Genomic DNA, 17,434 nt, shown 5'->3' with positions numbered 1-17,434 from the left:
ACAGAGAGGTATGATTTAAAATTTGATATACTCAAGTATAATTTCCATTTTTTGTAAATTATTTTTATTTATATAAATGACTACTAGTATACGTATAATTTATTCTTATATAGTGACTATTTACAGGTCAAAAAGGTGAGATACACATTAGAACAAGAATATTATGTAACCAGATTTGCTGAACTATTTTACTTAAATCAGCTATTCTATTTAAAAAACTTCTCTCCCTATCTATGAAGAACCCCAAACGGAATAAGCTCCTCATTTAAACAACATAATGCATGCAATTTTATTTAAATTTTGGATATACATAAATAGAAAAAAATGTCCAGATAAATGCAATGAAAATATTGGATACAGAATTTTAATCTAACCTTTCATTAGATCCAGGTCCCGGCATATAAACTGATGCTTTCTTTACACTAAGTAAATGATTAGTTAAAAATAATATCGTTAACCATTCTAAATCATAATGTAACTCCATCGGTTTACTAGTATCATGTGGAATTTCTATCATCTGTAAAGTTAAAAAACAAAAGAAAAAGAATAAACAGTAAAACATATCAATAAGATAATTAATAAAGATCAGAAATAGAATGCTCAGAATATACATATTTCTATCTTTATACTTGTCATTTACCGAAGTGATTATTAAACATTTATAAATAAAATACACCTGAACATAGTCATAAATAAAAATTAGGATTCTCATAAAAGAGAATCTCTCTCTTTGTTATCTAATAATAATTGGAGGGGTATTTGACTCAGAAAACCAGTACTCTTTTGAGAGAAAACTCGCCTTAGTCTTTTATCACAATAATCTTTATCAAACCAAAAATGAATGGTTTGTCAAACCAAAAAAAAACAGAATGGCACAATATAAAAAAACTAATTTCAATAAAACACAATCACTAAGACGTTTTATAAACTACAACATAGTATAATAATTTAATAAACTACTTAAATTTAAGTGTAATAATTTAATAAACTACTTATGTTTCTGTACATGCAATATAGTATATGTACAATATATTTTTATAATTTTTATTTTCTTATACGAGACGGTAACTTTTATTTTAGTTTAATTTTGAATAATTATGAAAGGCACAATGATTATGGATATCACTATCATTTATTATTATTATTATTATTATGCTTTTACGGCCAACATGGGACCACTTAAGTCAATTTTAGTTGGATCTTTTCTGAGAAAAGCGTGCTATTTTACTCTTTCGAGCTGCCCAGTATTTCTTCATCCGTTCAGATCTTGCTTTCTTTTCTTCATCCGTAAACACCCTCTTCGTTGTATTTTGTAGTTTGTCTGTCTTTTGTTTAAATCTAATGCTTTTATCTTTTAGCTTTGTAATTTTTCCAGTTTTATTCTGTAGGTCAGTCAGGGAAATTCCCAATTCTTTCATATCTTCTCTAATTTCTTTGATCCATCCTACTTCTAGCTTTTGGAACCAGAGCTTTTCAATGATATTTCTTGACAGTTTGCGGTGTCCTTATGAGATGACCGAAGAAAGAGATTCTTTTTTTCCGCATAGTATCAGTAACAGGCTCTATTTCTCGATACACCACCTCATTTGGCACAATCCACCATTGGCCTTCTTTTTGGTGTTTTTTATTGATACACGTTCTGACAATTCTCCTCTCTATTTTGAGAATTTTTTCAATTCGGTTTTTCTGAGTGATTTTGAAAAGGGTCTCGCTTCCGTAGGTGACTTCTGGCTGTACTACAGTTTTATAATGTTTAAGTTTTGTTTTAGCAGAAAGGCATTTTTTGTTATATGTTGACCAAGTTAATTTTTGGGATTTAATCATTTTATTTGTCCTGTTTTGCCATGTCACTTTTTCATTTAAATTATAAGTTATTATTTCCCCTAGATATTTAAATTGTTTTACTATTTTAATTTTCTGATTGTTTACCGTAATGTGCTCTATTACCAGAGGATCTATGGCCATTAGTTCAGTTTTTTCGAAAGAGATATGAAGCCCTATCTTTTGTGCTAGGTTTTGAAGGCTCATGATTTGTGTTTTGGCTTCTTGAATATTATTTGCTAAAAGAGCGAGGTCATCTGCAAATCCTAGGCAATTTAGTGTGATGGAGTTTTTCTTAGTACCCATTTTTATATTTTTGGAATTTATTTCATACCATTTTCTCATGACAAATTCAAGGGCGCAGTTAAAAAGGAGTGGTGAGAGGCCGTCTCCTTGCCTCAATCCAGTTTTTATGTAGAAGGGTTGAGAGAGTTCACCTCTGAATTTCACTCTGGACTGGTTATTGGTTAAAGTTAATTTTATCATGTTTACGAGTTTAGGGTGAAGGCCCAGGTTTCTCAGAATATTCAGCATGGATGGTCGGTGTATACAATCATAGGCCCTTTTAAAGTCGACGAAGGTGATTATTAGTTGTTTTTTCCGTCTTTTATATAAGTCCATCATAAGTTTTAGGGATATTATTTGCTCCGGGCAACCTCTCCATGGCCTAAATCCCCCTTGGTATTCCCCAAGTTCCAGTTCAAGTTGGTCTTTGCATCGGTTGTATATGATTCTCGGCAGGATTTTGTATGTGCAATCCAGGAGAGATATGCCTCTGTAGTTTTCAGGATTAGTTTTATCCCCTTTTTTATGTAATGGATGGATGAGGGCTGTGGTCCAGTGTTCTGGAAGTTTTTCTTCGTTCCATATTTTCACGAGGCATAGATGTAGGGAAGTTTTGACTGAATAAACTGATGAGTGTTTCCAGAGTTCTGCGAAAAGCTGGTCTTCTCCGCTTGCTTTGTAGTTTTTTATTTCATTTAAGGCTGCGAGAACTTCTTGAATTGTTGGCGGGTTGATATTTACTGGTGAAGTTTTAACTGGAGTTTCAGTGTCAATCTCAAAAAGCTCTGGGGGGTCGTCACAGTTGAGGAGTCTATTGAAGGTTTCTGCCAAAATTTCAGCATTTTCTTTATTGGTGTGGGCCATATTTCCTTTTTTTCCTCTCAGCATAAGGGTGGGTGGTTCATATCTTTGAAGAGCCTGACCAAAAATTTTATAATAGTCTCGGAAATTAGTTTTCTTGGAACTTTCTTCTATTTGCTGAATCAAGTTTTTTTGGGCTTGTCGTTTGGTTCCTCTTATAATTTTCTGAGTTATTTTCCTTTGTTTGGTGAATTCATGGTTAGATTCTTCAGTTTTCTGGGTTTGGTGGTTGATCCAAGCCCGGTGTCGGTCTTTGACTGCTTTGTCACATTCTTCATTCCACCATTGGTGTTTTTTTCTTGGGTTTATAGGGGCTAGTTCTTCAGCTATTTCTTTCAGTTGGGATGTCAGTTCTTTTAAATTATTAGTTAATTTGATTTTTTTTTTTGTTTCTTCAAAGATGGCATTGTTTATTAATTTATGTGGATCATAAGCTCTTTTGTTTTTAGGTTGGGATTTTTTCTTTTTATGCGGGGTGAATTTTATTTTAACTTTAATTAAGTAATGGTCCGATCCAGTATCTGTTCCTCTCAAGACTTTTACATTATAAATGATCCAGTTGCCATTCTCCTTTTTTCCAATCTGGGTGTTTCCAAGTCTTCAATTTGTTTGGTTTTCTCATAAAATAGGTGGATTTTGAGATCATATTATGGTTTCTGCAAAATTCGACAAGTCTTTGGCCGTTCTTGTTAGTTTTCTTTTGGGCAGGCCATTTTCCGATAATATCACGATATCTTCGTTCTTTACCAAGTTGGGCATTAAAGTCCCCTATTAAAATCTTCGTGTGGGTCTTATTTATGTTGTTTGCAGTTTGGTCAAGAAGTTCCCAGAATTTGTCCATCTCTTCTCTATCTTTTTTAAGATTGTTTTTGTCATTGGTGGGAGCATGGACATTTATTATGGTGTAGAATTTATTGGCTGATTTTAGGGTTAAGGTTGAAATCCTGGGGGAGTAAGACTTAAATTCTACGACTGAGTCAATTATTTTAAGATTGATTGCAAATCCTGTTCCGAACTGTGGGCAATTCTTCATCACACGTTTCCCGGGGATTCCTTTGTAAATTCTGTAACCCTGAGATTCAAACGGCTCTCGATCGGTGTTTCTCATTTCTTGAAGTCCTGTGATTAGGATATTTTGTTTGTCCATTATGTCTGTTAGAGTTTTTAGTTTGCCGGGTTGAGTTAGAGAATTAATGTTGTGAGTGGCAATGTAGTTTATTTGCTTGTGTCTTATCCTCAATTTTGAAGTTGTGTTGTTTTTGGGTGTTTCCAAACGCTCCGATTCATTGTTATCTTTTAAGCAGCTGCCCACCGGATCCGAGTGCAGCCTTCTCTGGTATTTACCAGACGGTGGATTTTTTCTTTAAAGACCTTCCATATTTGACTTTCAAAGGCAAGTCAGCCTTGGGTGGGAATAAATTTCCAAGTTACAACTCTGGATGTGATCCAGAGAGGTGATTCCGATTTAGTTCACCAGTAGAAATCTCCACGTTTCTAACTGGTTATCCAGACGAACCAACGTGGAGGCGCAAACCGATTTTTTTTAATTGAGATTTTAAGTATGGAGAAAGTTTAAATCGGTTCCGGAATCATTTCGTCCACTATCATTTATACTAACTAAATTGGTTAAAAGAAAAGTAAATCATTGTTCCATGACAGACAGTATTTTTGTTAAATACCACTGTTTCTTTGGCAAGACTTACTGAAACTTTATCATTAGTTTCACATATATTTATGGTTAATGAATACTATTTGAGGGTTTATAGAATATTTTTAAAATTAAAGAATAACACAAAACCTTCTTTAAAAACAAAATAATTAAATAACTGTAACTTAAGAAGAATGTTTGTTAAGTCCATGATATTGATAAGATAATAGGATCTCAAATGAACGGATGCTTTATAATTTACATAAATATTTACAAATACAGAATGGATCTGCCAAAATGGGTGCCACATTTGCCCACAATGGATCAAAAGCATTAACACGTAAACAGTATTAAGCATGGTTTGAGGCTGTTTCAATGCAATCGAAAGGAATTTTTGTGCTATTTCATAACAGTTGATGGAACATCAACTGTTACACATCCCTAAAGACACGAAAGTGAGGAAGAATCAAAACAATGGGTTGCAGTTAGGGAACTTGCTCCAAAGAAGACAAAACTATTCCATAAGAAGGAAAGGTGATGGTCATTTTCTTTTGGGATGTTCATGGTGTAATCTTAATCGACTTTCTTGAGAAGGGTAAATGTAGTGTGTCTTTTGTTGTTATTCTTAAACCCTTAAAATTTTTATCTAAGAATTCAAGAGTTATAATTTCCTCTTTTCTAATACCCCTATTCCCAAGCCCAGGGTGAGGGTCCTTCCAAAGTCCAACTTTTGAAAGTAGCAACAAACAGATTTATTACAATGTATTTATACATTTTAAGTAAATAAATAAATCTTTTATTCTAATTGAAACATAATAATAGATTACATAATTCAAATCAAGAATGTACAGATATCCTATCCACAGTTAAAAAGAAAGATCTGCCCCAGCATTTGCTTGGATAGATCAAGGAAAACAATGATAAAACCTTGATCGGAGCAGTATCACAATATACACAATGAATTATTAAATGCATGAAATAAAATTAAGATAAATACATGAGAATACTAAAAATAAAAAGATAATTCATTATTAAGTTAAACAGAATACAGAAAATGTAAAGTTTTTAAAAATATTTTTTTCATTATTAATATCATACAAAAATACTCATTGGCAGCAAAATACTGTTGCTGTAGTTTAATTTTTTTAACTTATTAAATAAATTATTAAAACAGACTGAAAGAAAATAGATAAAAAATCACCTGTAAAAATCTTCTTTTTGGTAAACATTTGTCAAGAGCTAAAAACTTTGTTTTCCCAATTGTTTTACCAGAATTCTGAAAAGGAAGTTTAAAATAAATTTAGTTAATGTTATATAATAATACAAAATTTGTGTGCATACAAACTGTATATAATGAATGATTAACAGAAAATAAAAACATATTCTTTATCAGTTGCAACAACTGTTAATTATCATTAGCTTATTATTATATTATTATTATTACAAGATAAAATATCCAAAAAAAAAAAATCAACAAAATTTTACTTACATTTTTATGTGGTACAATGGCAACAAATTTACAATGGAGATGAGCTGCAAACCAATATGAAGGTTTCAACTCAAACAATAGTTCTTCATTGGGCTTACTACCGAGCGTGTTAGAATTAATTTCATCACTGAAAAAAAAAAAATGCTGAACTTATAAAACTATATAAATAAATCAATAAAATATGTTGTAATAAACATTTTAAAATTTTTTGTAATAAAACTGTATACAATAATTTAATAAAATATCAATAACAGATATAAATAAAACTATAATGAATAAAAAAAATGTAAAGTACATAGAAATTTGATCTTATACAGTATCAGTATAATAAAATTTACATACCCATGCACACGCACACGCACACTCATACACACACACAATCCTAACTCCAAGCATAAGTAGTGAATTATACATAAATAAAAATGGATAAACCCAAATGCAGATACTGTTAAAACTTGCATTTACCTGGATAACAATATAGTATTTTATTTGGACGATACATAGGTTATTATAATAAGAGATTAAAGTAATTGACAACATTTAATTGTGAGGTATATGCAGAAGTAAGTTTCAGTTTCTAAATATTACCGATGCAGCAGCATTACGATCATGATCTACACATGCGTGCTGAGTCGCCTAATATGTTGGGAAGACTGACACTATTCGTATTCATTTAACAAGCCTTATTCAATTCAAGTTCTACGCTTCTTAGGGTGTGAAAATAATGCTTAAGAAACTCAAGCCAGCAACAGTGTGTTAAATTCGGTCTGTAATCTGATTCTTGAATGTAAGGAACGTTAAATCAGTTGAAATTCAGCCACATCTGTGACATTTAAGGAAAAAACGAAATGAGTGATTCCACGGTGTTGAGATGGAAGCAAAGATGAAGAATGCGATAACATGGCATAATGATGAAGGGATCAGGTGGCTAACCCATTTTTTATTACTCTTGGCACATGCAGTCACAAATCACCATTTCTTTTCATGCATTTTCCAGAAATTGATCTCTTTTAGACAAAATTTTGTCAAAGAAACAAATGTGTATTGCAAAAAACCGAAAAAATAATGTAATCGAGAATAAATGATGTGACTTGCTTATCCAGATAATCTAGGGTGTTGTGTTAATTTAATTTATAGCATCAACTGCCCAAAACTAATATACAAAAACACAATGTTTCCTCATGATTAGCTGAGAACAGTTCGGTCACCCTCTATTACAGTTTGGTCTTTGCACAAGTGGTTATCACCTATTCTTGTATCTTAAAACCTTTCTTACTGACAAACAATTCCTTGACAATGTCAAAATCAAAAAAATCGTTAATAAATAGCTTGCATCACAGGCAGCATCATTCTATGATCAAGCGAGACAATTTCTGGTGTTTTGCTAATATAAGTGACTCAACATTGGCAGTAACTGTATAGAAAAATAGAGAAACATTTGTACTTAAGACAAATAACATTTTTACGTATGTTCTTGATCTCTTTTTAACACTTTCTAGATAAACAACTCTCATACATACTGTCACATGAATAATGTCTATATTTTTAAAAAATTTTTGATTATCAAACTCTCCAAGTTCCATTTTCACAACAGTTATTTTCTCAGTTATTATTTTTCTCTTTAACAGCTAATTTAAAGTAAAAATGCAAAGAATTGATTATTTTTAATGAGAAAAGGTTTTCTAAAAAAAAAGGACCTCTTGAAAATATTTTTTACCCTTTGTGATGTAAACAAGATTTTTATTATGGAGTAGATTTTAAGTTAAATATTGTTAAGCCTTTTTTTGCATTAAGAAATACAAAAGTACAACATTTTTTCTTAATAAAATGTAAGAAAAAATTCATAACAAAAATTACAAATTGAAGCTGAATATATTGTATATGAGACCACAAACAACCAGAAGACAATATACAAAGGTAAACATAAAAAAATTACCATAATAGGATCTTCAGTATTCATACCTATTAATTTTTTTTATAAATTGCAATAAATAAAGATGATGAATATTTACTGAAATATGTGGGCACACTGCACACAGAGTGAGTCAGTTCTGCGAATTATTCAGTCAAATGTCTTAAATACAGGATATATACCAGACATAAAGAAATACAAACAGTGGAAATTATAGTTTTACTGCGTTTCATACATTTGCATAACAATTTAACTATTCCCATAACAATTTGGAGTAACACTCATAAAACTATTTGTCTTCTTCAGTTACTTAGAAAATGAAATATATTAATAAGAAATTGAATATCAATAAGAATTAATATAGAATATTAATAAGAATCCAAGAATTTTTTTTTCACATATAAGTGGAACACAAAATTTAATATTAAAAATACTTACCGAAAGAATGTTTTTCGGCTGAGCAACTGTTTAATATTTCCATAATTGTATATACCTCTAGGCCAGTCATGAGATATAAATATATCAATTGGACTTTTCATCTGAAAAAAAATGTTAAAAAATAAATAAATAACTTGCTTAAAAATATGTATCAATACTAAAATTAAAATAAAAATCAGAATACAACTCTATTGATTTTATTTATCTTTTTTTTTGTTTCATTGATGAAGCAGAATTATTTTTATAATGATACTAAAAAAAAAGAAAAAATCAAAGTATCTTCTATGAAAGTTATTCTAAATAATTTATTTTTATTTACAGTAGAACTACCTGCTACATACACAGACCTTATAAATGTTGATAACAAGCAGCAAATGGAACCAGTTTTCCCAACCTCAATGATTTACAGGAACTGGCTCATATGCATTACAGCACTGAACAGTAAGAGCCACGGCTCATGCATTTAGGTCATAAATTTAATATGTGTGACTGGCTGCACCAATCTCTAGTTACTTGACTAAAGAACAAAAAATAAAAGAATTGATCGCTACAGGAAATGCAAGTAACCATACCGTGCAGGCAAAACTGCAATAGGGAGCTAGTTCATTAATATAAACATAAGGATAAGTAAGCATTTTTAATTGTTAAATATCAATCAAAACAATTCATTCTTTCTTCCTCTGTTTAGCCTCCGGAATCACCATTAGGTATTACTTAAGAGGATGATGAATGAGGATGATTTCTTTTATAAATGAAATATCAGTAATTTATTATTATACATATCAGGAAGGTTTTGCTAATGTAGTTCATCTTTAGACACTAAAAGTGTTGTCCCCGTAAAATCTCTGATTTTTAATACGGATTTCTACAAATATACTACACCAGATTCTCACCATTCTTCGAATTTGGAAATTGCATATTTATTCCTCAGAAAGAAGTCAAAATTTATTTATAACAGTAAACATTTTCTTTTCTTCAAAACTATAGTATTTTTGATGGAGATGCAATGAAATAATTTTTTTTTGCTCTTATTTGATTACCAAAGAGTTTTATCATTTGAATGATTTTTACTTACAATTTAAGAAAAATACTTCCATGAATGTGTTATAGTAAAAAATAGAATAAATGTTTTAAAAGTAAGACTGAACAGAGAGAGTTACACAGAGAAAAAGGGAGCTAAAGACAGCTATACTTGTTCTAATAATCAAATCAAAAATTAATTTAAATTGCATGAACTTGAAATGGTGTGATACTTATAATTTATGTGTATGTGATATTATTCATTATTTAGTATTAAATAAATAACTGTTCTTATTTACAACTGGATGGTCCATATTATGGAAACTTTATGAATAAATTTCTGCTCAAGACTGTAAAAGCAAATAAATATTTTAAGGTCCTATGTTTTACTCCCTACTCCATACCAATTCTTAATTACTGTTTTTACCTAACTTTTAACAAAAATTATTAAAAAAAGGAAAGAAAACCACAATGTTGAATCAAAATAAAATCTATGATTGAAAAGGAAATAATTTCAATTTGCATAGCAGATAATAGATTGGTTATTTGCTCTTACTGGTCGTAAATGTATGACCACTTGCAAGTAATTGATGGATCACACAAAGAAAACAGATATTCCTTGTGTATTATTGCATTCTTGAAATATCTACTTTTGCTTCACTTTCATTGTAACACACTTTTTCATTTCCTTCCTTGAACCAAAACTCATCCTTCCTTTTAGACTAGGTTACCTAAATTTCAGTTTCAGTGTGATTTACATGAGGTCTGTAAATAAAGTAAGGGACTAGTTTTTTTTTTTGGCAGCCAAAGTCGCAACACTGTAAAGTTATTAGTAAACATATGGTTATATGAACAGCTGATTTATATTAGGTATTAATAATTTTAGTCTATTGTTGCCAATTGAGATGCAAACAAACTTTTCGTGAAATGAGTTTTTGTTGTCCATTGCAAAAATGAGTTAAACTAATTATAAGCAATGTGTGCAATCAAGTTTTAAACCCAGCGAGAATGCTACTGAAACCTTTTCAAAATTGAAAAGGTCATATGGAGATGACGCTCTGTCACGAGCCCAAGTTTTTAGGTGGTTTAAAGCATTTTCAGATGAACTGGAATCAGCTGCAGACGATCCACATTCTGGAAGACCGTTAACATCAAAAAGTGACAACAATGTTGAGCAGATCAGAGAATTGATACGGTACAACTGGCGATTAACTGTCAGAATGATTGCAGAACAATTGAATTTGAACCATACTACAGTCCATCAAATTTTGACTAACAAATTGGACATGTAAAAAGTGTTCCTGATTTTCCAAAAAAATGTTATTACTGGTGATGAATCTTCGATATTTGAATACGACTCAAAAACAAAACTCCAGAGCAAGGAGTGGCATACTTCAAACTCATCACATCCCAAAAAAGCAAAAATGAGCAAATCAAAAATATGCTAATTTGTTTCTTCGATAGTAATGGCATTGTCCATAAGGAGTTTTTGCCTACAGGACAGACTGTAAATCAATATGTTTTCTGAAAAATTCTTGAAATACTGCAGAAAAGAGTTGTCCGTGTGAGACCAGCCATCAAATACAACTGGATGCTGCATCATGACAATGTACCTTGTCACACTGCACTCTCAATGAGTTTTTGGCAAAGAAAAACATTCCTGTAGTTCCTCAACCATCTTATTCACCTGACTTGAGTCCTTGCGACATTTTACTTTCTAAACTTTTAAAAAATATCTCAAAGGATACCATTTTGGAACAATAGAAAACATTTAAAAAAATGTAACTGACCATTTGAAAGATATTCTGGTTTCTGAGTTCCCATACTGCTATGAAGAGTGGGAAAACCATTTGAGGCGTTGCATGGCTTCCCTAGGGAACTATTTTGAAGGTGATAGAGTTTATATCTAATTGGATTGTAAATAAAAAGTTTTTCTGAACCAGTCTCATTATTTTATTTGCAGACCTCGTATGTTAAAAACAGTAATAACATGAGTCCATTTTTAAAGTGGAGATTTAAAACTTTCTTAAATATTTTTGTACCTTTTGGTGACCTGATAGTGAAATTATAAATAAATATTTAATTTTAAACACTGTAATAGTTTTGCTACTGAGCTTTTGTACTCTACATATATTATTTTAGAGTTTCTGTTAGTTTATTTTGTTTTAATTATTAACCTCTGTTATATAAATTATTAGCATTAAACTGGAAAATTAATGCTTTTTTACATGGATATAATTTTTTATAGGCATATAGTGATATAATGGGTCAACTTATTATAAAAATAACAAAAAAAGGAAGAAATTAACAATATCTTTCAAAAAGTATCCATGAACGGCTTCAATTATTTAGAAGAAAAAACAAATTTTGAAATATAAAATAAATAAAATAGTCATAAAATGTAAATTATCACATTTAACTTCAAATAATATAAAAAACCAAGAATAAGTATCTGAGAAAAATATGAATGCTATATTGCTGTTATTTGAAGACATTATAGTATCTTAATGGAAGTAAAAAAATGTTTAATAAAATTAAATTAATAAATTGTCAAATGTTATCAAATTGTATATATTTTAATCACAAATATTTCTCCTAAGGCATTATCAATATAGTTTAGTTATTAATGCAATGATGATACGAAACAAAAAAGCATTATTTATTCCCAAAGGAAATGGAAATGGTTTGTTCAATTCACAAGACGATCTGCTTTATGCAACATTAAAATACTATCTAAAGCTGTAAGGGCAAATGTTTTAGTTACTAAAGGATACTCTACTGTGTTTCCTAAAATAAGAGGAAGTAAAATAGTCAGCTCATTTGATATACAATAACAATGAAAGAAATTTCTACTGAAATCATGACATTATGGATGTACATAGCCAAAAAAGAAAGATGTATGTCTGGTTTTAATACCGCAAATGACTATGTTTTTATGTATTTACATAATATAAAGCAATACTGGACCATATTGTTCTATTAAATTTGTAATTTAATTTCATATAAAAAATACACTATATGATCATCTTTCTGCAGTCAAGTCTGCAACAATAAAGTTGTGTAATGCTCAGGGGTTAATTCATGAACAATTGTTTTAGAACCATTCTTAGGAACCAATTAGGTTATAGTAGCAAGGGGTACTGCATCTCTAAATGTGATCACATTATTTCTAATGAACTGAAAGAGATCATGACAAAATGTACAAAGAAAAAAATGTTATTTTACCTGTTTTAACCGAAATACTTCTAAATTTCTAACATGATAAATGCTTCTTTTTGTCTCGCCATTGTAGGGAGGACATTCATGATGCCCTTTGATATAATCATGGCCCTTATATATTCCTGATATTCCTGCTATTCTTAGACCACCAATATTAACAACACCTGCATAACCAAGATAATAAATGTTTGGAGCGACCCAACCACCATATGGTAATTCTTGTAAATGATTTGATGCCTCATGGTTACCACCAACAAATATTGTTAATATGGGAGCTGTCTTTTCTCCAGAATAATATCTGTAAAAATTGTTATTATTAGTAATTAAGATTTTCAAATTTAATTCAATTAAATTCAAGAAATAGTTCTTAGAAACCTAATATTTTCACTCTATTTTCAGCACTTTTTAAATATAAAACAATTCTGAGTGTTAGCTATACAATTTAGAAATATTGTAATGCAATAAGAACATAGAAAAAGAGGCATCACTAATTAAAAACAAATACAATAAAATATTATAAAAACCATGAAAATAGACAGGTTCAATGAATTTACATTATATTCAAAATTAATAAAACAGATTAACTTGGAAGTATGTTGTATTATTTGCAACTCAACAAAACATCAGTCACTGATATGATGTGTAATTCAGTCAGTAAGAAGTCATACAACATAAAATGGAATAACACAAATTTAACCATCTTGAGCTGTATTGGACATATGCAAAAGACCAATCTTTCATATCAAGCAGACCTTGAATGACCCTTGTTTCAGAAAAAGTGGCTTACATTCATTTATAAAATGTTATACAATCAATTTATAAGTTTTAAGTTGCCTCAGGAAACAACGCAGATTAGAACATCTACTTTTGATCAATTAATTTATCAATTGAAAAAAAAATTGAAAATAAATGAAGCTATAATTACTAAATAAATGTTCCTCTAATAATATTTTTATGTATTCTTTTTGTTTCTTAAAATATTAAATGATTATTTTGTATCACCAGCATAGAACCCACTAAAGCATAAGAAACATCCATCCAATGTACAATTGAAAAAAAGCAATAAATCAGGGGTACCACAACATTCAAAATACTTAAAAATACTAAAAATAAAAATTTTGTTCTTATTTAACACTTTTATTATCTAAAACAAGTTAAAATGCAGTAATTTATTTAAATGTGAATAAACTCAAACCAATAAAAGATCAATTTAAATTAAAATTATATCAGAATCTAAGTTTGTAATTATTTAGAAATGAGACATGCATTCAAAAGCCAGTAACCTTCACATATGTTATGTGAGTAAATAAATAAGAATAAGGTACAGCTCTACTGTGGTTTTTTAAATTCTGTTTAAATTATTCTGTTGAAATAATGATGATTTTTTTACTTTTTTTTGACTAATATATATTTTAAAATGAAATGTAAAAAATTGCATGTAGTTAATTTAAATCAAGTTATGTTAGTAAAGTTTAAGTTGAGGTTAGGTTAGGTAATGATTCCATGTACAGAACTTTGTGTGATAACATAACCTTAATGGTGGCTTTCTTGCTAACCTTGTCTAACTAACTTTAAATATTAAATTGGCTGATTTAAAATGTAAATACAAATTAATATTGATACAAATTCAAAACATTACACTTTACTATTATAGAAATATGTAATTTTTTGATTTTTGAATTTTAAAATCTTTACAAGTCAAAAATTATACTTTTTTTGCATAACGTGACATTTTTTTTGTATATTTACTATCACCACAGTGAACACATATCTGAAGATTATTGAGTTTTGAATGTACATCATCTTTCTAATAGTTGATTGTTTTTTCTATTTGTTGAAATATTAACAGATTATTTTCTACAACCAGTGGAGAACCCACTAAAAGTACCATACATCCTACTGTATAATTGAAAAAAAGAAAAAAATAACAATAAATCTGGGGCACCATAACATTCAAATTGCTTAAAAATTTTGAAAAATCAAAATGTCTATTTATACTTCATTATCTGAGAACAATCAAAAGTGCAAAAACTTATTTAAAGTGAATAAATCAAGCCAATAAAAGTTCAATTTATACAAAAATTATGTCAAAATCAAATTTATTATCTATCGAAGAATAGAACAAAAAGGGTTAACACCCATCCACAACAGTGTGTGCATAACAGAAATGTGCCTTACTATATACAGAATGTTGTCAGAAGCAATAAATATAAATGGGTCCAGAAAAATGGTAAATTACTATTTGTATAGTAGTACAAAAAAAATACCTTTAAGTGTTACTGAAATTTCAGTTTTCATTATTACTGTGCGCTTAGTATCAGGTTTAGTAAAGTATACATCATGTAGTATAACGGACAGAAAATTTTTTGGGCACAAAAACATTTTATATTACTATTTCTATTCTTTTTTGTTGAGCAATTAGTAGATTACTTATATATTAAAAATACAAAAAAGGATTACAAATAAAATGCAGCTCACAGAATAAAATAAAGTGCTGTAAATTATATATACAAAGCCGTAATAAACAAAAGAACAGAAACAAATTAAATTAATCACATCAGATAAAAAATTTAACTTTACAAAACAATAAGTATTTTTATCACATTGTATATATATATATGTGTGCTGTAAAAATCACAATGGGACAGTGATGAATCCATATATTTAAACAAAATCGTAGATTGTAAGGAATGCTTGTAAATAATAAAGTTTGCAGGAAATCTGCAAAACTAAATACAGATCAGTTTCTTTAAACTGTAGCCCCCACCCATGCAAATCTAAAAATTAACAGGTACTGAATAAACAAAAAAAAAACAGATTTGACTACTTCAAAAATTACGAGCTATTTCCTGCCTAGTTTATTGATAATTTGGCTGTTCTATTTGACTACAGTACTTATTTATTTTTTTAGTAAGGAAAGGAAGTAAAAGAGTTTGAAAAATCAGGGTGTTTGGTTGAATGAAGTTTGAGTTACTAAAATTTGACCACAAAAATCCACATCTTGACAAATATTATACGAAAGGATGTTTAAAATATAATAAATAAATATATAAGTGTAACATAACACTTTTAACCAATACAAAATAAAATATTCCTATACAAAAAGAATTATGATGGATAAATATTTTAAAAGCTTACTTATAAAATGTACACATTTTCTGGTACGTTTGTGGAACAGCCATACATTCAAGATCTTCACAGTTCCTGGTAGCTTGAAAATCACCACAACATATTAAAAGGTCTATCTTACATTGGGCCTTTTCTTCCAAATCTTGTAATGTTCCATATATTTTATCTAATTCACCATGTGCACAACCTTCTACGGCTATTTTCATCTTGATTCTGAAAGAATTCAACAATTTTACAGTAAAATTTATTATAAAAACCATATTTAACAATAAGATATACATCAATATAAAATTATAGTTGTTGCATAAGATACTATTAGGTCAACATCAGATACTAATGGGGTGTATTAACCATTAACCAGTATAAGAGAAACAGTAAAAAATTTGCTACTGTGAACTTTGTTATAATTCCCTAAAAATAATAGATTAGAAAATAATTCACTAAAATATAAATCGATAATTAAAACGAAATCAATACAAATATACAACAAAAGTGGTTCAAAAATTAAACTAAAACGTTTATCAAATGAAGTAGGTTATCCACAAAGGTTAAAAAGCTAAACCAATTTTTCATTTTCCATTTAACTGAACCAAAATTGTATTACGTACCACGAAAATATATATGTATGTATATATATATATATATATATTCCTGTATAAGTAATGTAATAATCAATCAAGTGCTTCATCTACTGTAGACCATTTTTGCATTAAATATGGTGTTATTTTTAATAACGTTACGCAGGTTATGTTTGTAAACTACAAAAGCACAGAACATTGCTACTGAACTATTCATTCTTTTAGACTTGTATAACCATCGTGAACGACACCAAAGCTGTTGTATTTTAGTTCATTTTCGTTTAAATAGATATCGCTATACTAGATTCACTTTATCCTGTTGTAAACAAACCGCGTGGCGTTGTAATAAATTGCCTCGAAAATTACGCGTACAAATATAAAACTCTCACCTTATATGCGGCCGAATAGTTGTACAAAGAAACTAATAAAAAAATTCTTAGAATATAAGGAAAATATACAGACTAATCAGTTTTAAAATCTAGTAACACACAAGCTAACCTGAAAAAATAAGACATTGTCATGCCGTGCCGATGAACGACCGTAAACTAAAGAAGTTTAAGAATTATTAATAAAGCATAATTAACCACTTTCTTGTATTTTACACTAATAAACGTAAATAACAATAAATAATAAAGAACGGATTCATTTATTATTTGATATTTTCTATTGGCGCCGACACAATTCAATTATTTACGAATTAATTACAAGGAAGCTATACTTAAAATTATATCACTGTTGAAAAAAACGCGATAACCAATAAAGTATTATAAGTAAAGGTGAAGACTAATAAACTGAGTCCCCGATACATTACCGCACTAACACAATCGCACACGAGCAGTAAAATCTCAACACTTCAAACAGCTAGGATAGTTATTACGCTGAACACAGTATATTTTACAGATCTCATTTACTAAACTACCATTGTCGTGTATTAAAATATACCCACAGTGAAAATCTGCATTTTTTTAGACTTTTCGAAGAAAAGTACGGTATCTTTCGGTCACGTAGAAGGATTAAAGTGAAACTGAATTTTC

At 29.4% G+C, this 17,434-nt stretch overlaps 1 protein-coding gene across 2 annotated transcripts in view; it reads right to left on the bottom strand.

Annotated features, from left to right (window-relative positions):
• LOC142326316 (uncharacterized) overlaps positions 1 to 17,053 on the bottom strand; it is a 30,531-nt gene extending 13,478 nt beyond the window's left edge. Inside the window, exons 1-7 of one of the 2 annotated variants that reach the window (XM_075368718.1) lie at positions 16,899 to 17,053; positions 15,832 to 16,035; positions 12,700 to 12,991; positions 8,455 to 8,555; positions 6,105 to 6,231; positions 5,817 to 5,891; positions 375 to 517 (exon numbers count right to left, since the gene is read on the bottom strand). In XM_075368718.1, the coding sequence (XP_075224833.1) occupies positions 375 to 517; positions 5,817 to 5,891; positions 6,105 to 6,231; positions 8,455 to 8,555; positions 12,700 to 12,991; positions 15,832 to 16,035; positions 16,899 to 16,921 (965 nt within the window). In that variant the 5' untranslated portion in view covers positions 16,922 to 17,053. Of the gene's footprint in view, positions 1 to 374; positions 518 to 5,816; positions 5,892 to 6,104; positions 6,232 to 8,454; positions 8,556 to 12,699; positions 12,992 to 15,831; positions 16,036 to 16,430; positions 16,658 to 16,898 lie in introns of those variants that run through there. The other variant, XM_075368719.1, reaches the window with a different exon arrangement.
• Between the last annotated feature and the right edge of the window lie 381 nt (positions 17,054 to 17,434).

Source organism: Lycorma delicatula, chromosome 6 (genome assembly GCF_047948215.1).
Source record: "Lycorma delicatula isolate Av1 chromosome 6, ASM4794821v1, whole genome shotgun sequence".
Classification (NCBI taxonomy): Eukaryota; Metazoa; Arthropoda; class Insecta; order Hemiptera; family Fulgoridae; genus Lycorma; species Lycorma delicatula.
This window is presented reverse-complemented; position numbering and strand designations above follow the sequence as displayed.